General features: G+C 43.3%; 1 protein-coding gene across 3 annotated transcripts in view; it reads left to right on the top strand.

The window, feature by feature from the left end:
* The window catches only part of ENTREP1 (endosomal transmembrane epsin interactor 1), a 32514-nt gene extending 9347 nt beyond the window's left edge, over positions 1–23167 (top strand). Inside the window, exons 7-11 of one of the 3 annotated variants that reach the window (XM_053408836.1) lie at positions 11461–11587; positions 12758–12836; positions 17365–17514; positions 21198–21487; positions 22359–23167. In XM_053408836.1, coding sequence (XP_053264811.1) covers positions 11461–11587; positions 12758–12836; positions 17365–17514; positions 21198–21487; positions 22359–22559 — 847 coding nt within the window. In that variant the 3' untranslated portion in view covers positions 22560–23167. Of the gene's footprint in view, positions 1–11460; positions 11633–12757; positions 12837–17364; positions 17515–21197; positions 21488–21892; positions 22187–22358 lie in introns of those variants that run through there. The other 2 variants (XM_053408835.1, XM_053408837.1) reach the window with 2 other exon arrangements.
* Positions 23168–24290: the final 1123 nt, after the last annotated feature.

Below are 24290 nucleotides of genomic sequence, written 5' to 3'. Positions count from 1 at the left end.
GAATAGCTTAGAGAAGGGTGAATTGATTTTAAATTTTAAAAATTCCATTTATACCGTAGATATTTCTAAATAAGGTGCATATGAATTGATTTTTCTAAGCATTAAAGCCTATTGATCAGGCTGGTGCTGCCCTTTGGCAGAGTGAGGCAGCTGCCTCAGGCAGGAGAAGCTAGACGGAGGTTGGCCGGCTGCCTGCCTTGCACTCTTCAGCTAGCTTGCTGTCCTCAGGTGTGGTGAAGGAAGCTATTTCATTGCCCGTGTTGAAATAAGAGTCAGCAGCCAGGTTGGTTTCTGTATGTGGAATAAAAATGCTGGTCTAAACTATTTGCCTCCAACCTATTTCAAAATAAAAAAGGAGTATAAAGCTTTATTGGCTGTGGAAAAAAGGCAGTTTGAACACAACTCTTGGTCTCTGCTATTGAATGCTTCGCTAAATAATGAAGTTAAACTTTTTTGCCAACTGGTTTTTGGTATGCTCAGAAGTAACTCCCCAGCCCCTAACTGCGCTGTTCCTGCCCATGTATGGGAGAACCATTATGAGCAATGGATCCAAACTACAAGAAAGAAGATTCCACCTAAACATTAGGAAGAACTTCCTGACAGTAAGAGCTGTTTGACAGTGGAATTTGCTGCCAAGGAGTGTGGTGGAGTCTCCTTCTTTGGAGGTCTTTAAGCAGAGGCTTGACAACCATATGTCAGGAGTGCTCTGATGGTGTTTCCTGCTTGGCAGGGGGTTGGACTCGATGGCCCTTGTGGTCTCTTCCAACTCTATGATTCTATGAAAACAATATTTACTGACAATATGAATTTCCCTCCCACCATATGTGACAATTATTTTGCAGAGTTGACAAAGCTCTCACTTTGGAAGCCAGTTACTGCAAAAGAAGTCTGTGCGTTAAAGGACAATCTAATGTGCCCTCAAATTATAGGCCAGTTAGTCTCCTTTCTATAATGGGAAAGCTTTATGCTTGTTTCCTCTCTGACAACTTTTTAAAATTATAATATATAATGTCTGAGGCCCAGGCTCCCTTTCGTGATAACCTTTCAACATCAGATCACTGCCTCGTGATGTTCCACTTAGCAGAGAAATACACTAGACCTCTGCAGTGAAAACTATCTGTTGCCTTTATGGATTTGAAATCTGCTTTCGACTCTGTTTCCAGATTGAAACTATGGACCAAATTACATTTGTTACTGCAGTGAAATCAAATTGCAGGTTAGATGTGGATTGCAGGGCCAACTTTTGGACTGGATTGAGTTGGCTAGGGGAGTGAGACAGGGCTGTATTTTGGCCCCCACATTGTTTAGCCTTGTACTAAATGATTTAGAGCAAAGTCTAATGGACCCAGATGGTCATCTCCCAAAAATAGGAACCAGAAAGACCCCTCTTTTGCTAAATGCAGGCGATGCATCCATCCTCTCTCGTTTCAGACCTGGCTTGAAATACCAACTAAGAAAGTTCTCAGATTACTGTTCTGTAAACAGGTTATCCATCAACTCTGAGAAATCCAAAATTTTGGTCCTCGAGAAAAGATATGCCCCTTGTAAATGGGTACTAGATAGCCATAATCTAGAACAGACTAAATGCTTCCAGTACCTAGGGCTGTTGTTTCACCACACAAAGTCCTGGAATTGCCACTGGCAGACTATCTGTCAGAAGGTGGAGATGAGAAAATTTGCTATACTCTGTTTCTTTTTCACAAAGGGAGGTCACTATGTTCCATCAGCGATAAGGCTGTGCAATTGGTGCTGTGCAATGCCAGGTCCATAGGCAACAAAACCGCCACCATGCGTGACTTTTTGTCTCTGGCTTGCGTGACGGAGACCTGGGTACGGGAAGACGAAGTAGTCTCCCTACATGAGATAACACCCCCAGGTTTCTCTGTCCTCCATCAATCGCGGACTGTGGGTCGGGGGGGGGAGGAGTAGCGTTTGTTAATCTGGGAGGATTGCTCTTTCAGAGCTCTTCCATCACCAGCGATCTCCGGCATTGAATGTGTTGGTCTCGTGTGGGGCACCAAGGAGAGATTGGCTGTCTGGCTGGTGTACCGACCACCCAGCACACCGGTAGCCACCCTGTCAGACCTGCTGGAGGTGGTGGTGGGCTGGGCCTTGGAGTTCCCAAGCCTACTGGTTTTGGGAGACTTCAACGTCCGTGCTGATGCCGCTCCCTCCTCACAGGCTCTGGACCGAGTGACTTCCATGGCAACACTAGGGCTCTCCCAGTTTGTTTTGGGCCCCACTCATCAAGCAGGCCACACACTGGATCTGATCTTTGGGGCTGGCATAGATGTGATCATGCTCCCCGCTGTGGAAGTGCCATGGTCTGATCACTACGCTCTGAAAGCCAAGATTGACTTCCCACTCCTCCCCTGCTCGGGTGGCAAACCTATTTGGGTTCGTCCGCGAAAACAGATGGATCCTGATAGATTCCGACAAGCCTTGCGGGACCCTGCTCCTCCTGGTGACTCATTAGATGACCTTGTTGAGGACTGGAATAACCGGCTCTTGGCAGCCATTGATGAGATCGCGCCTAAGCGCCCTCTGCGACCCCGTTGAAACCGGGCCCCTTGGTTTACTGAGGAGCTCCGGCAAATGAAGCAGGATCTCAGACGGCTAGAGCGAGTATGGCGACGGACTCGTGACGGAGCTTCAAGAACATCCTATAGGACGCTTATGAAAGCCTATGAGATGGCTATGAAAGCTGCTAAGAAATCTTACTTTGCAGCTGCCATTGCATCCACTAGCTCTCGCCCGGCACAACTTTTTAGAATAATTAGGTCAATAACGTCCTTAGGAGGACAACCAAATTTAAGCACAAATTCAACCCACAGCTGTGAAGCATTCGCGAGCTTTTTTGCGGAGAAAGTCCTGTTGCTCCGCCGTGACCTCCCTGCCAATTTAGATATAGTGACTGAACTGGAGGCCCCTTGACTTTGGACCATTTCGATTGGATACTCCCTGCTGATGTGGATAGATTCCTCCAAGTTGGTAGGCCCACCACCTGCCTCCTTGATCCATGCCCGTCTTGGCTGATTAGGGAGTGTCCAGATGTCGTGCGGACCCCCCTGGTTGAAATTATCAATTTGTCCCTTAGCATGGGGACATTCCCAGGGGAACTGAAGGAAGCAGTGGTGTGTCCAAAGACTTCACTAGATCCCTTAGACCTATCCAATTACCGCTAAGTTTCAAATATTCCATATCTGGGTAAGGCAATTGAGAGAGAGGTTGCTGAGCAGCTTGGTAGGTTTCTGGAGGAAACATCGGCTTTAGATCCATTTCAGTCTGGTTTCCGTCCTGGTTTTGGGACCAAGACGGCTCTGGTTGCCCTAACAGATGATCTCCGTAGACAACTGGATCGAGGCAGGTCAGGACTGCTGATTCTTTTAGATTTGTCAGCAGCCTTTGACATGGTCGAGCATGATCTTCTGGACCACCACCTCGCAGACATGGGGATACAGGGCATAGCCCGTAACTGGCTGTGCTCTTTTATCTCTGGTCGGGCACTGAGGGTGGCACTAGGGAGGGAAGTGTCGTCACGCCATTCCTTGGTGTGTGGAGTGCCGCAGGGCGCAATTCTCTCCCCGATGCTTTTTAACATTTTATGCGCCCCCTTGCCCAGATTATCCGGTGCTTTGGGCTGGGCTGTCATCAATATGCTGATGACACTCAGCTCTATCTGCTGATGGATGGCCACACCGACTCGGCCCCGAACGCACTGACCAGATGCTTGGAAGCTGTGGCGGGATGGTTTTGTGGGAGCCGATTGAAACTAAATCCTTCGAAGACAGAGGTCCTATGGCTGGGTCAGGATGGCATGGGGATGAGGGACCAACTCCCTCCTCTTGTGGGGGCCCAATTAGTGCCACTGCCTTCTGTTAAGAGTTTGGGTATAATCCTTGACTCCTCCCTTTCCATGGAGGCGCAGGTTACAGCAACAGCCAAGGCAACATTTTTCCCACCTTCGCCGCATCAAGCAATTGGTCCCTTACCTTTCCCGCCCCGACCTGGCCACAGTGATCCATGCGACGATCATCTCCAGGCTTGACTACTGTAATTCGCTCTACGCGGGGCTGCCCTTGAAGCTGCCCCAGAAACTCCAGCGGGTGCAGAATGCTGCAGCGAGGCTCCTCACGGGGTCTCTGCCATGGGAGCATATTCACCCAGTGCTTTTCAAACTGCACTGGCTCCCGGTAGAATACAGGGTCAGATTTAAGGTGCTGCTTTTGACCTATAAAGCCCTTCACGGCCTAGGACCCTCATACCTACGGGACCGCCTCTCCTGGTCTGCCCCACGGAGAGCCTCAAGGTCCATAAATAGCAACACCCTAGTGGTCCCGGACCCTAAGGAAGTTAGATTGGCTTCAACCAGAGCCAGGGCCTTTTCAACTCTGGCTCCAGCCTGGTGGAACGCTCTGCCTCATGAGACCAGGGCCCTGCAGGATCTGATTTCTTTCCGCAGGGCCTGTAAGACAGAGTTGTTCCGCCTGGCCTTTGGCTTGGAGCCAATTTGATTCCCTCCCCCCTCTTTTTTTCTTTTTCCTTTCTCCTCCTGTGATGAGGCTGCATTTTAATGTTCCATTATTTTAATGTTGTATTTTAATTTTGTTTTAAGTTGTAATCATTCAACTTGTTTTTATTATAGCTTGTTAGCCGCCCTGAGCCCGGCCTTGGCTGGGGAGGGCGGGGTATAAATAAAAAAATATTATTATTATTATTATTATTATTATTAGGGTCTTTAATGCGAAATCTGTTTCCCAACTCCTTTATGCTTCAAACGTCTGGTACAATGGTCTGTTTTCTAAGTTAGATGGGTTCCAAGCTAAGTTCCCTACTTCACGTCCCAAACTGTGTCCCTAACTCAGTTCTCCTGTTGGAAACAGGTGAATGCCCACTCTCCACCAAAGCATGGTGGGCTGCCTTGAATTCTGGCCTGGGGAAGAGATTACTTTTGCATCTAATCAATGAGGAGTCTATCAGCTCATGGTCAGAAACTATGGCCGGAAAGCCTCAATTGGTCTTTCACCATCCTTTTTACATCATCTGGGCTATGATACTGCCTTTAAATCCCTGAGGCAGAGGTTATGGGATATTTCACACAGCGATCTTCACTCTAGATTCTATTTAACCTGTGGACCGTTTGCATCTAGAATCCACTATGGCCATGATCTTCAGTTACCATCGTATTTCATAAATCTGTCTGTACCTAACTATCGCCGATTATTCACCAAAGCCAGACTAAATGTATTTCCATCAGAAGTACTAAATGACAGACTGTCTGATATACCCTGTCAGAATAGGCTCTGCTTATGCTATCAGGGTGTTGACTCTATGAAGCATATTCTACTACAGTGGTTTATCCATTTCTGCAGTCACACAATCAATCAATCAATCAGTAGCTGAACTGGGTTCCACACAGTCACAAAAACAAATTAACTGAAAAAGCCTCAAAAACAAAAACGCAAAATAAATAGCAAAAACAAAAGTGCCAAACTTAATCCGTTCCGGAAGTTTGTTTGACTTCTGAAATGTTCGAAAACCAAGGCACAGCTTCTGATTGGTGCAGGTGCCCTGAAAACAATAGCCAACAGCCGCATCAGACGTTCAGCTTCCGAGAAACGTTCAAAAACCGGAACACTTACTCCCAGTTTTTCAGCATTTGAGAACTAAGTGCCAAGGCGTTTGAGAACCAAGGTACCACTGTACATTGTGAGCAGTTCAAACAAGCCAGGGATCAGTTAATTAAACCTCTGTTGGTAAACTTAACTGGAAAATCTGAAACCTTCCACCTATCCTTGGAGATATGTCAAATAATACTATTCTGGCTGGGGCTAAGTTCCTCTCAGAAGTATTAAGAAACAGAAACCTACATGCTCGGATGAAGCATAGCGATCGCCTTGGAACCCTTTCCCTGTATTTCTGTTTTATTTTGCTTTTGAAAATGTTTTTGGGGTTCTTTGGACTGAAATAAAGTGTGTGTGTGAATGTAGAATGAGAGGTGGTGCTATTTTGTGCAGCAAAATGTCTTAGACTTCCCTGACGTCCATTAGTATCCATATAGAACTTAAAGAAGTAACTTTCTCCTGGTGTAAACTATATACACTTTTTTATATATGTAATAGGGACGCAGGTGGTGCTGTGGGTTAAACCACAGAGCCTAGGACTTGCCAATCAGAAGGTTGGCGGTTTGAATCCCCGCGACGGGGTGAGCTCCCGTTGCTCGGTCCCTGCTCTTGTCAACCTAGCAGTTTGAAAGCACGTCAAAGTCCCCTCTGGCGGGAAGGTAAACGACGTTTCTGTGCGCTGCTCTGGTTCACCAGAAGCAGCTTAGTCATGCTGGCCACATGACCTCAAAGCTGTACGCTGGCTCCCTTGGCCAATAAAGCGAGATGAGCGCTACAACCCCAGAGTCGGTCACGACTGGACCTAATGGTCAGGGGTCCCTTTACCTTTATATATGTAATAATAAAATTGGTTTTTGCAATTTTAGAAGATATTTCACTTTTAGAATTTTAGCAAATGGTATATGATGATATATTCTTAATTATTTGTGTCAATTAGATAAAAATAATTTGTGTACTTTGTACACATAATTTACTTCAAAATATAGGCTTCTGTTCTGTTGTTCTGTTCTCTATATTCATTCAAGGGACTGTATTTGCAGAACTTTGCAGAAGATACCATGCTAGTTACTAGTTTAACTATATTTTTCCACGAGGAGCAAAATTTCATGTTGTTTAGTTATTTTATAATTTGGAACTGAGTAAATAGGAAGGCATAAAAAGTATAAAACAGGAATACAGTAATCGGTTGGTGGATTGCTCTAGTGAGATACTAAATGACATCTCTTGGGACCAGTGACTAGATACTAATACATATGATGATTTGCCAGACCCTGGTCCCCAATATCAATCCCATAATAATAAATTTAGTAAATGAGTAATTGTACCCTATTTATAATGTCTGCTTTGAAACCTTGCTAGTTAACACCCTTCTCCTTAAATTGTGTTTTTTTTGCAAAGACTTTAATTATCTTGGCATTCTGTTACTGATGTTTGGAGGATCTTAGCCAGGGTGGGGAATTGGATCAGGCCAAGAGGCCAGATGGTTACCGCCCCCCCTTGTGGGTCAAGTTTGGGTGCTGCTGCCCACTTTCACCATTTTGGCTCAGAGGCTTCTAGAATTGGTATCTGAACACCTAAAGATAGAATTCCTCACAGATGTATCTAGGATATGTATTTTCTCCCATGGAACATTCTCCTCTTTTGCGAGCTGTCGTATCATAGTGCATGCTTATTACCTAGTTCTGTATACAAGTATAACATGGTGCCATCCCCATTTGAATTATATGAGATGTTTTCCCTTTCATCCTGAACTGAAGGGATCTCAGCTTTCTGTAAAGAGGCAGTTTGAAAGCTGCTCTGCAACCTTTCAGATGTCAAAAGACCAGCATTCTGATTCCAGGACGGTTCCCATGGAGCCTGTCCCTTCTGTACAGGCCTGACTTGTCCCAAAACATTCCCAAGTGCCTAACCAATCCAAACTCCTCCTCCCAGCACCCCTATCTCTTTCCACACACTGAGACCTCTTAGCTTTACCTCTTCTACTGTTCCTGCACATCACAGGAAGATACATTGCATATATATCTTCTTAAACTGATTGTGGAGCCAAATCAATTATCTTCTAAAGCACTGAAGGAAGGAAGCTACACACAAACACTGTACTTTATACATGCTGAGCATTTCACTGCTACCTGCAATCTTGCTGTCATCCCAGTGATGAAAATACTAATTAAGTAATTGATAATTGAGATAACACTATTAACTGTTAAGGCTTCCATAGGGGAAGAAGGAAGAAGGATAATAAGTGAATAATTCATTAAGAGCAAGGATAAGATCACAATTTTGTGTTGAAGTAGTATGGATTATAAGCTTTCTTTGAGAAGTGTATGTTTTACGTTTTGGTGGAACACTATTACCGTATTTTTCGCTCTATAGGATGCACTTTTCCCCCTCCAAAAATGAAGGGGAAATGTGTGTGCATCCTATGGAGCGAATGCAGGCTTTCGCTGAAGCCTGGAGAGCGAGAGGGGTGCGCACCAACCCCTCTCACTCTCCAGGCTTCAGGCAGCTATCCGCAAGCCTTCTGAGCGCGGCGGGAGTTCCGGCTTCCCCCGACCCCAGCCCCGCAAGCTCCAGGAGCGGTGGCAAGGTTGTGCGCAATCTTGCCGCCGCTCCTGGACCTGTTTTGGGGGCTGGGGTCAGGGGAAGCTCGGGCTTCCCCAGCCCCGCGGCTAAAAACAAAGCCAAGACAGTGAGCGGGATGCATCCCGCTCGCTGTCTTGGCTTCTGCCAAAGCCGCGTGCAGCCTGTCCCAGTTGGAGAGTTGCGTGTGGCTAAAGAGGAAGCCAAGACAGCCAGCGGGATGGATCCCGCTCACTGTCTTGGCTTCTTCGCTCTTTGGGGCTGGGGGGGGGGAATAACCCCCCCCCAAAAAAAACTAGGTGCGCCCTATGGTCCAGTGTGCCCTATGGAGTGAAAAATACGGTACATTGTCTGCTCTACACATATATACGTGACGTTGGTCATAGCCAGAGTAGACCCAATGATATAAAGTGTACTCTTGAGTAGGACTCATGTTTGAGATCAGCCTCTAATATGTGCTTGGGAAGAAAAAGATACTGTAGGTTATGTTTATTATTTCTGAAGAAATACTCTGAAACTGTGCGACCAGTGTGTACATGCAGTGTGTCATTTGAAAGTCCTTGATGTAAATAATACTTCAGCATTTAATTTAACACAAAATTAGAGGAAGGAGGATGGTGAGAACATGGCTGCTGGGTATCAGATGTTGGCGGAAGCCAGAGTGGCTAAATGAGGAAGGGAGCCAATAGTTGGGAGGCAGGAATCTGGTCCCGGAGGAGACAATGGCTGGGTGGGGTGCAGGGAAGCATGAACAGAAAACGATACTGGGACCAACTAGGCCCAAGTAGGCGAGGGGATGGGTGAGGTGTCAAGGGGAGGTTCGTCAGGGGTGAAGGGAAGAGGGTCAGGGAACGGGGGCTGGCAAGCAGAGCTCTTGAGAACCGTATAACTGGCAGAACAGTTGCTGCTTTCCTCCAGCAGAGAGAAGAAGAAAAGCAGTAGCTGTTCTTTTCTTGCCTGTCCTGAATTGCTAACGGCACAGAGAAAGCAGAAAACCTATAAAGGGCTGAGTAACAGAAATGGACTGTAAGCTGTGAAGAAGCAAGTGGGTTTCCCGTCTCTTCCCTTCCTTACTGTTGCTTTTCCCTTAGTTCTTGTGCTTATATTATATGTCAGGAGTGCTCTGATGGTGTTTCCTGCTTGGCAGGGGGTTGGACTCGATGGCCCTTGTGGTCTCTTCCAACTCACCTCAGGAGCCAGAGCAGACTCAGCTGGTGCCTGCACCTGAGGATCCAGAACAGGTGAGGAGCCTTCAGGCTCAGGCCCCAGCCCTGGCTCAGCTGGTTCTGGAGGCGGGGACTCCTGTGCAGGCTGAGATTCCTCAGGTTCAGCCTCTGAGTCCGAATCCCAGGCCATCACACAGATAGAGCTGAGTGTCACCAGCATATTGGTGACAGCCCAGCCCAAAGCTCCGGATAATCTGGGCAAGGGGGCGCATAAAGTGTTAAAAAGCATCGGGGAGAGGATTGCGCCCTGCGGCACTCCACACACCAAGGAATGGCGCGACATCTCTCTCCCTAGCGCCACCCTCTGTCCCCGACCAGAGATAAAAGAGCACAGCCATTTACGGGCTTTGCCCTGTATCCCCACGTCGGCAAGGCGGTGGTCCAGAAGATCATGATCGACCATGTCAAAGGCTGCTGACAAATCTAAAAGAATCAGCAGTCCTCACCTGCCTCGATCCATTTGTCTTTGGAGATCATCTGTTAGGGCAACCAGAGCCGTCTCAGTCCCAAAACCAGGACGGAACCTGGACTGAAATGGATCTAAAGCCGATGTTTCCTCCAGAAACCTACCAAGCTATTCAGCAACTGCTCTCTCAATTACCTTACCCAGATATGGAAGATTTGAAACTGGGTGGTAATTGGATAGGTCTAAAGGATCTAGTGAAGTTTTCTTTAAGAGCAGACACACCACTGCTTCCTTCAGTTCCCCTGGGAATGTCCCCGTGCCAATGCTTGACTATGTAACATAGCTAGACTCTTAGAGCAGTCCAGTTTTCTCTGCATCTTTCCCTTTCTTCCTTGCACATGACAGTTTTATGAAGAGCCTGGAGACAATCTGTTCGCAGCCCTTTACAGTATGAGGTGGCGGCAGCTGATAGTGTCTTGCAAATGGAAATGGCTTGGACTAATGGAAAGTAAATTGATTGTGCAGGATAAAATACTAATCAAATGCTGGCCATCCCTGCCACCTCCTGTAGTCTGCCTGATCTATACAGAGTCATTACTGTGCAGATCCCCTTCATCAAAATAAAAAATAGAAAGCAAGAAGTGTGAAACAAAACCAAGTGAAGCAGAGCTCATGGAAAGAGTGGAACTGAAGTGTTCCCCTGTCTTTTCCCTAGTCCCAGATTGGTGCACCTCTCTTCACTCACAGTAAAATAGTAGGATGTTTAGACACATTGGACTCAAGCAGGGTTTTAACCCCTCTGGTTCCCCTAAAAAAATAATCTCAAAAAACTGGAATGGTAATTATTGCTCTTTACTTAAATCCTGTAGGTATCAGTTTCAAATTTTCATATAAAGCCAACATACTAAGTAAAGCATAGCATAATAGACCATTTAAGTATGGGGAGTTTAAATATATAGGCACATTATGCACCAGATAAAAATATGTATGTTAATTAGGAAATTTGAATGGCTTGGGATTCAGAGTATAAAAGTTTGCTGTCTAAGGGATGAGCGAGAAATTCAATTCACATTTCATGATCATGGCGCTGAATTTTCACACAGCCTGATCTAGAATTAGCTGTGAAGGTTTTCTAGAGCTGCAGCCTAAGCATGAAAAAGGAACTGAAGAATGTAAGGAAACATTAATAGCACATAGCAATGTGAGAGAGGATCCACCACAGAGGCCTTTCCTGCTGACCTCTTACCTGGGAGTCAGCTGTGCAGCTGGCTTAAAATATAACAGCATCTCCAGCTGCTTATGCCACTTTCTGTTGCTCATGTGATGGATTTCCAAGATTATGTGTCTAACTCCCAGCATTTATTTAAATCACATATACTTTTATTGGATTTAGTATTTAAATTATTTGGCTTATGTTTTCACAGATAACAGTCTCTGTTTGGGTTATGTTAGAGGCCCTGTGAAGATTCTTGAAAGCGTATCCTACAAATTGCTCTTCCACAAAAATTCCACAAATTCCTCTCCCCGATGCCTTTTAACATGCTGTGGTCACTGAATTCTGTGGGACCACTTTCCATAGAAGAGTCGAGGGAACTTTATAGCTGATACAACCTTTTTCTCCTAGGATGCTGGGTTCTGATGTCATCCCACTGCCACATATTTATGGAGCCAGAATTAAAGGAGTTGAGGTTTTTTGCCCGCTTGATTCCCCACCTCCTTATGAAGCTGTGGTTGGCCAGAATCATGCGCAGGTACTGTCCATTGGATTCCACCAACTTGATGTGCTTTCACAGCAGGTTATTGAATTTTCATTTTTCTGCTTAGGAATAAGTAGCTAAATACGTTCAGGTTTTAACTGGAAGTTGCTAAATTGGGAATGAAAGATATTTAGCTAGTTTGGATTTTATGTCTCTTGAGTATATACTTTTGCTTTTTTTGTAGTGTTGTTTTTTGTAGTATCCTAGTATTAGATTGAGGGACGCAGGTGGCGCTGTGGGTTAAACCACAGAGCCTAGGACTTGCCAATCAGAAGGTTGGCGGTTCGAATCCCTGCAACGGGGTGAGCTCCCGTTGTTTGGTCCCTGCTCCTGCCAACCTAGCAGTTTGAAAGCACATCAAAGTGCAAGTAGATAAATAGGTACCGCTCCGGCGGGAAGGTAAACGGCGTTTCCGTGTGCTGCTCTGGTTCACCAGAAGTGGCTTAGTCATGCTGGCCACATGACCCGGAAGCTGTCTGCGGACAAACGCCGGCTCCCTCGGCCAATAAAGCGAGATGAGCGCCGCAACCCCAGAGTCGGTCACGACTGGACCTAATGGTGCCTTTACCTTTACCTTTAGTATTAGATTATATGCATCTTGACTATATACTTTTGGTTTTTGTAGTATCCTAGTATTGGATCCAAACATAGTCATGCACTGAGTAGACCCATTTAAACCAGTGGAACTCAACCTCATTGATTTTCAGTGAATCTACTCCATGTATGGTGAGAATCAGAGTCCAGTCCCTAAACCTGAGTAATACTAGAAGCTGAAAAGGCATAAATAGTATCTTCAATTTCACTGGTAATCTGAATTTTAAAATATATATAACATGTTTTGCTGTTCAAAGCAGGCTTTAAAAATAATAATTAAGTTTTCCCTGAGGGATAAGCTACTTTCCATTTGCATAACTCATTTTGATAATAATTCGTTTAAAAAACCAAGCATAATATGGTTTGTCTTGCTTTTTGCCCAGCTTCTTACACCCCACCCCCACCTATGGCCCAAGGATTATATGCTTGCTTGCTAGCGCTTTAATATTTATTGGTATTTGAATGGGAGGATAGGTGTTGGTTTTACCAAGATACTGAAGAGCTCTTGAATTGTCCTTTCTATGAATTCCCTATTAATATTTATGTGGATAATGTTAATTTTTTATTTAGGGAAACACATTTCAAATTTCAGATGCTTCAGAAGCAGTGATTGGCTCACCAGGACAGAATGAGGCACAAGTATCTCCAGGTAAAGATGTAGGCTTGGTTTTAAGTACTTGAAAAAAACACCTTTGGAAGTGTTGTGGTGGAGTTGATGCTGAATGAATAAGCAGCCAGCGGATGCACCTCTGTAACAGATGTTTCCTACTATTGTTTTCAACAGTGCAGCATCTAACATGGGATTTCATTACAATTGACCACAGTTAAGAGTATTAAAGGTGATTCACCTGCAAAACGTGTTCCTAGAACCCCACATCAGGAATAAGGGGTGACTAACCATTTTTATCTAAATTATGGGAGAAAGCACCCTCTGCTTTTGAGCTTCAAACAGATTCATAGAAGATTCACCAGATTGTTCAACAGTACTTTATAATTTTAAAAAAATTATAGTGTAGCTTCAGATAAGAGTAAACAAAAAAACAGTATGCAGTTCTACCAAGGTTGGTCTGTGAAAAAAGTTTTAAATAGGTTTTGAATAAATGCATTGGTTTATTTAAACTTTTTTGCAGAAATATTATATTCTATCAGGGAAATGTTGAATTCAGGATGAGGACAAACAGATTCAAGCTGACTTATGGTAGATTTCTGTTAATATAATGCTTTTAGAAATGTTGGTGGCAAAGAACGGTATTGGTTGTCTAACTGCAGAGCAGCTGGATGATGCTAACTTTGTGCATCTCTGGCAGAAATCCTGAAACATGGCTTTTTCATGGGAGGAGCCAACTAGCTCTTGACCCCTGAACAAGACTTTGTCTGCCACTCACCCCATCTTTGCAGTTCTCCTGTTGATTTGTCCTTTGTAGGCAGCAGCTAAAGAGATTAGCAGATGGTTTAAGCAATTCAAGCTGATCTTGAATTGAATTGAGTTGAGTCTGTGGTTCAGCAAGCTTTTGTCTACACCCAGATGGGCAGGGTAGAAATAAAATTATCATCATCTAACTTATTTTCATTTCACTAGGAACTGGGCCAAGATGATCACACATGTACCCAAAACATTTGTTTCCAAAGCTAATTATATCATTTATTTATTTATTTATTTATTTATTTATTTATTTGAATATTTTATTAGTTGAATATAAGAACAACATATAATCAAATACAAGCAATCAAATACAGTTTTCCCCTAACACCCCCCCTCAAAAAAACAGCCCCAACTACGTCCAGGTAATTACATTAGTAATATAATGAAATAAAAAATTATTTCTACAGTTGCTGGTTTAAAAAATATCATTCCACATGCTTCCATGTGTCTTAGGTGGTTTAAATGCATGTTCTTTCTTTGATGCATATGTAATAAAGGAGGACCATGTTATGTAAAAGTTATGTAGTTTCTCACGTTTTCTTTCACATACCCTTTCTGTTAACTTTTCCATCAAAATTAATTCCCAGACATAAGCATACCAAACTTCATATAGGTTCACGTTTAATGTCCTCCAGTGTCTAGCAACAGCAAGATGTGCTGCAGTTATAAGATGCACAATTAAGTCTTTGTCTCTAAGATTTTGTGCTTCATCTGCAAATATAGAAAGCAATGCTATTTTGGGATCTAAATTGATCGATTAAGATGTAATTTGTTCCATTTCCTGAAATATTTTTAACCAGAAGTTTTTAATCAATGGGCATTTCCACCACATGTGTATAAATGTTCCTTCATTCCCACAATTTCTCCAACATTGCGGAGAAATATTTTTGTCTATTTTGCTCAGCAATGTGGAATGCAAGTACCATCTGTGGGTTAGCTTTAAGGTGTTTTCTCTTATTCGGGCAGAAATAGCTCGAAAGGGGGCTTTTTGCCACATTCCTTCCCACAATCCATCATCAGTCCCTTCTCCCAAGTCTCTTTCTCATCTAGTCTTCAACATGGAGGGCTTTGAGGTTGAAAAATTTACAATCACTTTATAGATTAAAGCAATTAGACCATTACCTCTAGGGTCTCTGGTATATAAAATATTTTCAAATGTAGTTAGTGACTTCGTCCCTTGTTTGCAGATTTCTGTGCTACTTATAAAATGGATGACTTGATGGATTACCATCCAATTGTGGGAAAAGTTTTGAACCATTTCTTGTAGTATTAATCCAGACAAAGGGGTGTTTTCTTTGTAAAAGTCTTTAAGCCAAAACAGGCCCACATTTCCCCATTTTTCAAAGGGGAATGTTCTGTCTCTATTATAGAAAGTAGGGTGAAATGCCAATGGTATTACAGGAGAAAGCTGAGAGGCCATCCTTGGGAACCATTTCTTCCACACTTTTAGATTAGATAATAAAGAGGGGGTTTTTAGCTCAGTAATTTTTTTTTATTAATTTGCCAAAATGGGACGCCTCTTACTGAATTCTGTTCATTTGGGTTTTTCATATTTAGCCAAGCTATTTGTTGAGATCCTTGAATTACCAGAAAAATGCTATGTAGATGGGCAGCTGCATACATGGTATTATTATTATTAATAATAATAATAATAATAATAATAATAATAATAATTTTTTATTTATACCCTGCCCTCCCCAGCCAAGGCCGGGCTCAGAGCGGCTTACAAGCAATAATAAAAACAAGATGAATGATTACAACTTAAAAACAAAAATAAAACACAACATTAAAATAATGGAACATTAAAATATTAAAATGCAGCCTCATCACAGGAGGAGAAAGGAAAAAGAAAAAAAGAGGGGGGAGGGAATCAAATTGGCTCCAAGCCAAAGGCCAGGCAGAACAACTCTGTCTTACAGGCCCTGCGGAAAGAAATCAGATCCTGCAGGGCCCTGGTCTCATGAGGCAGAGCGTTCCACCAGGCTGGAGCCAGAGTTGAAAAGGCCCTGGCTCTGGCTGAAGCCAATCTAACTTCCTTAGGGCCCAGGACCACTAGGGTGTTGCTATTTATGGACGTTGAGGCTCTCCGTGGGGCATACCAGGAGAGGCGGTCCCGTAGGTACGAGGGTCCTAGGCCTTGAAGGGCTTTAAAGGTCAAAAGCAGCACCTTGAACCTGACCCTGTACTCTACCGGGAGCCAGTGCAGTTTGAAAAGCACTGGGTGAATATGCTCCCATGGCAGAGACCCCGTGAGGAGTATTAGGTACTGGCACCTCCTTTGGCTGGTTTATATAATGCTTTATATGTTAACCTTGGCCTTTTATTCTGGTGTATAAATTTTAGAAGCATGTTTTGACAATTTTGTAATTTTTTGTCTTCTATGGTTATTGGTAAGAATCTGAAGAGGCACCATCATTTTTATAGTGGCGATTTGGCCCAACCATGACAGCGAACCCTTGCTCCAAGTTTTCAATTTTTGTCTAATCTCTTGGATCATTGGACCAAAATTAAGCTTTTCCAAATTTTGAAGGACTCAACCGACTCCAAGTCTTTATTTGGTTTTGGTAGCACTATGATGTGTGTGCTTTACCAAGTTCCATGTATCAGGCCATGATCCTTTATATCTGTAAATATTTCAGCAAGAATGGGGCCTTATATCATTTTTGTATTACAGTTGAACCTTGGTTTTTGAGCTTCTCAGAAGCCGAACAATTCGGAACCTGAAAGCCAAAAACCCAGAAGTAATTGCTTCCGTTTTTGAATGTGCCTCGGAGGTTGAGCAGCTTCTCCACTTTTTCAATGCATTTTGTCAACCGCCCTTTGATCCTCAGTTTTTGAAAGTTTAAGAAGTCAAAGAGTCTTCTGGAACAGATTACATTTGAAAACCAAGGTTCCACTGTATTACTGAAGGAATGAACTTGGCCTATTCTTTTTGTCCACAATGTTTGCTTCTTTGTGTTTGACAGATTTGAGATGGTACTCCTAATTTTTAATTGTTTTTATTTTGTCTTTCTGAATTAACTCCTTTTTCTATGGACCCAGCTGTTCAACTGGGGTGATGTCAGATTCAGACATCCCAGATTAAGTGAGCCTTTGTGCACAGGAGTGAGATGTAGCCCTGTGCTACCTGGCAGGTCATTCAGCCTATAGAAGTCTCCTGTGGTCTACTCAGACCATGTGGAGGGTCCATCCCAAGAAACCTGCAATGGTAGGAGGACGCTTGCTGTTGGATGGGGGGGGGGTAGAGGGTGAGGATAGGGAACCAGCTCACCATGATAATAATGTATCTAGTAGGGCTTTGGAAGCCTTCTGTTCTGTAGATGTGAACGTTGTCACCTATGGTACCAGCTGCTTCATGAAATGACTGAATAATGCCCTAACATTTCTAAGATGTTTTGCTTAAACTTTGGTTCCTTGAGTAATGTGAACATAATTTTGCCAGATGTGACACACACACACACACACACACAGCAAAAATGTTTTTGGATGTTGCTCTAGAATGCCCTGTTGGTGCTACCTGTGACAAGGAGTATTTTTTCTCTTTTACAAATAACTTAGTGTGAGTAATACATAGTTTTTAAAAAATAATAATTGCTTGGGAGCCAATATTTGATTTAGAAATAGTCATAGAAATCTGTTTGAAATAAATATTAATACATGTCCCGAGGATCTTTTTTTCTACACACTTCATTACATGCAAGCGTATTCTAACTGATTTTCTTTTCCCTTCTGAGTTGTTACTTTGTTTTTGCAGTAGGTGGTGATGAACGTAATTCTATAACTGGAGAGGCCACCTTGCATCCGGATGCCAGTTTAGTCCCTGCGGGAACCTCCAAGACAGTCCTCAAGCCTCTCAGGAAACGATCCAAAAGTGATCCTGTGCTGCATGGATTTCCACCAAGAGGTGACTGGGGTTTTCCTCTAAGGAAATTTACTATAGCTTTCAGTTGTGGACCCACTCACTTTTATTTTCAGCCAGTGGACGGGAGTGAAGACCTAGACTCTGACCCTGTTTTTGCCCAATTGGGCAGTTCAGATTTTGGTGTTAGCAGGTTATCCTGCCATCCACAGTGGCAAAGGAGGTCCCAGTTGCCAGTCATGACAAATAGGCTTTTTGTCCCCCTGGTGGAAGAGGGGAAGCCGTGCTAGGCCACAGCTGCTGCCCACCCAAGAGCCAGGTAAGCAGCCATTTCAGGCTGCAAAATAAAAGAGGTCTGCAGTGGTACCTTAGCTTACATACACTTCAGGTTACATATGCTTCAGGTTACACACTTGCTAACCCAGAAATAGTGCTTCAGGTTAAGAACTTTGCTTCAGGATGAGAACAGAAATCGTGCTCCGGCAGTGCGGCGGCAGCAGGAGGCCCCATAGCTAAAGTGGTGCTTCAGGTTAAGAACAGTTTCAGCTTAAGAACGGACCTCCGGAACGAATTAAGTACTTAACCCAAGGTACCACTGTATTTGCATTTAAGACTTTTTGATCTGTAATTGGACTGATGCCTTGGAGGAGCAAGTTAACTAATGTAAAAATTGTGTGTCTGTCTGCCTGCCTTGTTAGTGTGTATTCCTTAGTAGTTTCTTAATCCTAGCAACAATTTTGTAAAATACATCTTCAGGGATGTCATTTTGCATACTACTAGAAATAGTAGATGAAGTGTTAGGCCTGTATTTGCACTTTACCATTCAGATACTGTAGTTTTCTGTGTCTGACACTGCTGTTTGCTAAATTTGTTTAGTCCAAAAATGGGGGTCATCTTATACATAGATGGTGAATGCACAGGGCTTGGGCCCTGGTGCAGGTGCCCGGGTTCTGGTTCTTGAAATATGGCAACCCTAACTTGGGCCAACTGCTGCTGCTGCAAAAAAAAAAAAAAAAAGCTCAGGAACTTAAGGCAACTTCCCTCAAAAAACAACTTGGGGTGACCTCCTCCCAAAAAGCTCAAAGTTGTTCTATTTGGTGTTTAAAATACTGATTTCTTAATTTTGGGTTCAAAAAAATAGGGGTCGCCTTATAGTAGTACTATCACAAACAGTTTTACCATCTTATTTTCTGGTTATGAGTTGCCGGTCTAGTGGCAGAGTTAAAGCCCATCCAATGAATTTTTGGCAAATACAGGATTTGAACTGAAGTCTTTTGTTTTTTGTTTAAATATATTTATTAAGATTTTCAATTTTAATACAATAAAAAAGAATCAAAAAGGAAAAAGCAAAAAAGATTAAAAACACATAAAGTTCACAATACCTATTTTTCAATAACATATTTCCCTGACCTCCTCATACCTCCCTTTCTTGTATTCCAGTTCAAATTGTTAATTCAGCAAATCCTTATCCATAATTTTTAACCTATTTCTATACTTAATTTAACATATTATTATTTTACTTTTTCTCTTTCATCCATTTCCTCAATTTATTTTTGCTAACCTTATTTTCATTTAATTTAGTTCATTTTAAAAAACCAATTTTACCTTATCCAAACTTAAACATCAATACTTATACATCAATACACATTCTTAAAACATTCTTTCTAAAGTTGACCCAAATTCCCTTCCACGAATTTCCCAATTTTCATACACATTACAAAAACAAAATAAAAACAAAACACATTATAATTATGTACCCTTTGGATTCCCAAACCCCACCCCACCCCTTTCCCGGTTTCAGTCCCCAACAAATGTCCATCAGTCTTAATCTAGTATTAGCCTGGAGATCTCACATCCGAGGCTCTTAATTCTCTCTCAATTCCTCTCTGCCGGTTTTTTTGATAGTCCTTAAAATTAAACACCAAATCTCGGAGAAGCTCTGGCCCTTCAGGATCCATGTTTCTTCCAACCAGTCCTCCATACTTAAAAGTGGAGCCCAAATCTTGTTTCTTACTCCTTTCAAGTCCAAATGTCCTCGAGGCTCCAACCTCCACCTTAAGCAAATTTGTAATCCTTAGGTCTTCAGATCTCCACATAAGGAGATCTCTCCTTTTTTCAATCTCCAATTCAGGCCAGATTTTCCACATCAAGTTCTTATTTTCCTTCATTACCATCATTTCAGACCTCAAGTCCTCCTTCATCATCTGCAGAATTACAGCTCCTCCTTCCTTTTCTTCAGGGACAACATATGTCTCCTTCTCCAAATTCTCAAAGTTGTCAAGTTTCTCTTTCTGTTCAGTTGAATAAACTTCCTGATTCAAATCCTTATCAGATTCAATGATATTGTTTACAATTGAGTCCAGAGTTGTAACATTTATAGCCAAAACATCAATTTGGCCTTGTAACTTTCCCAAGAGAACAAAGACTCTGTCCAATTCAGCCTGAATTCTCCCTCCTCCAGCCATTCTTGTAATGTCCCAAAACCCCCTCTAGAGGGATTTTGGTTTCTTAATATTCATTCCAGTTCAAATCCAAAAATCCAGTTAGTTTGTATCAGTTCTTCCTTGTTTTCAACAAATTGTAACAAAATTGTAACAGATATAACCAGCAGAAGCAACAGAAACAAAGTTCTCTTTTTCCGTCTTGACAGCTAATTTGACAGCTGTCAAACTCTTTTGTACCTCATCAACAGGCTCTCTCGCGGAACACTCCCGGGTCCGGGAGAGTGGCACTTCAGCTCCCAAAATTAGCTTTTTATCCTCCAGCAAGATTTCTTATACTGCCAAACCGTGAAATTAAAGTCTTTTACCAAAGAAGGAAAAAAGAGGTTCTCTCGACCTTAGTTAGCAGGTCCTTGCTTTAACTTGTTTACAAGACGGGGAGGCAGACTTCCTTTTTACACCTTCCCCGATCGTGCCTAATTCTTAAAAAAAAATTTCTTTACAGTTCCAATTTCCGTAATACTCACGGGTTGTTACTTTTAGAATCCAATTGTTCACAAGAAGAAGTCAGCGCTCTCCGACCATGGCAATGCGGCTTCACTCCGCAGGAGAAGCAGTCGACTCTCAGCACCGCACCGCTCACCCCGTCCCCCGTTCCGAAGCCTTTAAAAAGGCTCCTTCGCAGGTCGGGGGGGGCGCAAATGGTGCCCGCCGAGTCACCAGGTTCACAGGCTTCACCGCCTGTGATTTTTGAGGGTCCCCGCGTCGCCGCAGCGGCATGAACTGAAGTCTTTTGGGGCCAAAGCCAGATCAAGTTTCTGTAACAGAGCTAGAAAATACTAATAACTTCTTAAGCATCTGTTCCAGTCTGTTGTATGCCTATTCTATACAATACTAATATTTAGAATTATTTGAAGCCACCATTAAATTTCACGCCAACTAAGTTTTCTGCATCTAGTAAGCAGTCAAGACTGCTATCATGCAATCAAAGACAATATTGTGCAAGTTGCAAGTAGTATGGTTGAGTGTGGATGACCATAGTAAGTCATAATAAAAACATATACTTCTCTGAAATATATGTATCCTTAACACTGATTGACTCTACACTTTTGTAAGACCTATGATTATCAGGTTCCCTTTTTTATAGCTAAAGACAGCTGATCTGCCTTATTCTTTTGGGAGGTAGGAGGGTTTGGCAAACATCACATGCTCTGCTGTGCACAATTTGAAGTGCTGGATGCAAGCCTATGTATATGCTACCCAGAAGCATTTCCTTTTTCTTTTCAGGTCCAGTGCTGAGTTGTGAAGCTGCTACCCAAACAGAATTAAAACCAGAACTAACTAATGTCACTTTGCGAAAGAGTCTGAGAGCAAAGGCCTTGCGCTCACGGCCTCAGTCTTTGATAGACTACAAATCCTACATGGATACTAAACTGCTCGTGGCAAGGTTTCTAGAGCAGTCATCCTGCACCATGACCCCTGACATACATGAACTAGTGGAAGACATAAAATGTGTTTTAAAATCAGATGAGGAGCACATGGAGGAAGCCATCCACAGTGCCAGCTTCCTTGAGCAGGTAATTGATTATTGCAGCTGAACTCCTATGTTCCTTCACTGCAATTGACATATCTGACAGCAAGAAGGATAAACAGATGCTAACTTCATGTGGAGGTAGTGATCATGTTAATGCAGGAAAAAAACTCATTATATACTGATGTAGTACTACTGACAAGTATGGAATAATATTTTACTCACTTGGAAAATAACCAAAAGGACTATGATACTTGTGAATGAAGCCTCCAAACTCATTTAGCAAAACATAAAAATATGGACCAGCCCCTTCGATTATCTGCAGCCCTTTAAAGTCTGGAGCTGGGAGGTGGATAAGTCTTAGATACACAAATAACACCACAAACAGGGGAAGAAGAGTATGTGCTGGGGGAATGGATTGTCTCTTAATATATCTGCTTTGGTTTGCTAGGTAACTATCAAATACGAGATTATTTCCTGCTTGTCCAATTCCATACTGAACTAGGAAAGGAGTGGAAATGGCTCAAGTTTTGAAACCAGCCTGTTTGCCATAGGCCTCTTGTTGCTTTTATCCTAAAAAAAAAAAAATCTTTTTAAAAAGCAAAGTGGATGCAACTCATTTGTCTGGATTACTGAATAGTTTTGCTATCGTTAGGAGTAAGTGCTATAGACCCATCAATAAAAGACTAAATTAGAGTCTTTTTAGGTAGCATTCCAAATAAATAAAGTTATGTACAGGCTCAAATTCACATGTGACTTGACTCTTTTTCAACATACTGAATGGCCAATTTTAGTGTTTTAAGATTGTTGGGATTTTCATAATGAGAAGTAACTGTTTTCCTCCCTTGATATAAAAATGTGAATGGAAGGTGTTATAAGGTAAACAAAACTGTACTTCCCCCCCCTTTTTTGTGAAGGTAATGATCCCTGCGTGTTCATCTGCATCAAAGGCATATACGCTGCCTTTTAGAAGGCACCCAGGACTCCTGCACTTGGAGAGCTGTGGGGATGTGAGTACTTTTACTACAGCAGAAACCCGGCGGCTGGAGAGAACACAGAGGTCAGAGCCTGAACGGCCACATAGTCTCATTGGAGTTGTACGCGAAACAGTGCTCTGAACTAATAGCTATGGGTACTTTTATCAGATGCAATGAACAGACCAGAAAACCACTCCGTGAAAAAACAAGTTAATCTGTATTTCATACTCATTGCTGCTTTTGGAAACAATACTTGAGGACACTGTTGGAAGAGGTTACTTCTAGGAAACCTCAGAATGTTCCAATTTGAAGCTGTCTTTAAATCAAGTATATTCAGGTGCAATTTGTATATATGAGAAGCACTTTTATTGGGTGTTGGGAAGAAATAAGAGCATGTGTTCGAAGATGTTTGGAAGCATCTGATTCGTTCTACTTAAACTTCTGTAGAAGGGCTTTATGCCTCCAGTAGCTGTGGTTTCACTTGTGATCTGCAGTTAATTGCTTGTGTTTTGTCTCCAAGGAAATATGTGATAGAGTTAGCCGTTGGAATTGATGTCAAACTAAAAGTGTTCTCTCTCCTCCACCCTTCTCTGGAGATCAATTGGTGCTATACACTCATTAGCAGATGAATCACACCCTCAATCACAACTATTCAGCTGGATAAATATGTAATGGAAAACACCAATGTTGTCCACATGTGTTAAGAGTAAAAACAAAATTAATATAAAGAGTTTACAATGGGCCTCTCAGCCATTGAATGAACCTGGCTTTAATTTTTGAACATACTACCTGAAAGTGTTAAGGAGAGCCCTCAGAAGAGCGTACATTGCTGTCCCATTCAAGAAAAAGGCTAAGGTGAAAGTACAAGCCACTCTAGCAAGGAAGGACTCCACCTCTGAGTGTTTTCACTACCCTTGGTTGAACAATATACCGTATTTTTCGCTCTATAGGACGCACTTTTTCCCCTCCAAAAATGAAGGGGGAAAGTGTGTGCGTCCTATGGAGCAAATGCAGGCTTTCGCTGAAGCCTGGAGAGCGAGAGGGGTCGGTGTGCACCGACCCCTCTCGCGTTCCAGGCTTCAGGAAGCTATCCGCAGGCTTGCAGACAGCAGCCCGAGTCCCGGGGAGCGCTGCGCTGCGCACCCCGGGCTTTGGGCAGCTATCCGCAAGCCTTTGGAGCCCGGCAGGAGTTCCCGCCTGGCTCCACAGGCTTGCAGACAGCTGCCTGCAGCCCAAAGCCCGGGGAGCATGGCCCTGTGCACCCCGGGCTTCGGGCAGCTCTCTGCAAGCCTGCGGAGCCCGGCGGGAGTTCCCGCCGGGCTGCCAGGGCTTGCGAATAGCAGCATGCTGTCCCCAAAGCCAAAACAATGAGGCAGGGTGCTGCGCAGCCCTCCGTCTCGCTGTTCCAGCTTCGGGACGGCTGCGCAAAGCTTCCGCAGGGTGGCGGGGTGAAGGCACCATGCCGCCCTGCAGAGGCTACAAAGGATGTCCCCGAAGCCTCAAGCCTTTGGAGTGCAGCTGCGCTCCAAAGACTTCAGGGTTCTTTGAGGCTGGCGGTGGGGGAAAGCAGCGCTTCCCCCCACCGCCAGCCTCACAAGCTCGGGGGCAGCGGCAAGGCCTGCTCTTGAACGCACCTTGTTTTTGAGGGGGAGAACAAGAACCCCCCCATTTTCCCCCTCCTATGGTCCGGTGCGTCCTATGCTCCGGTGCGTCCAATAGAGCAAAAAATACGGTATGCAGAGTTTAAAGAACATATTCAATTAATGTTATTAGGCATAAAAACCAACTCTATTTACTCATACACGACGTCACTGAAGGATAGTAATGGGTTCTTCAAGGATCATTGAGGAACCACAGCCTTGTAAGCAGGTC

The sequence above is a fragment of the Podarcis raffonei genome, chromosome 11 (genome assembly GCF_027172205.1).
Source record: "Podarcis raffonei isolate rPodRaf1 chromosome 11, rPodRaf1.pri, whole genome shotgun sequence".
NCBI lineage: Eukaryota > Metazoa > Chordata > Lepidosauria > Squamata > Lacertidae > Podarcis > Podarcis raffonei.
The sequence above is the reverse complement of the archived record's forward strand: the minus strand, read 5'-3'. Positions and strand labels throughout refer to the sequence as shown.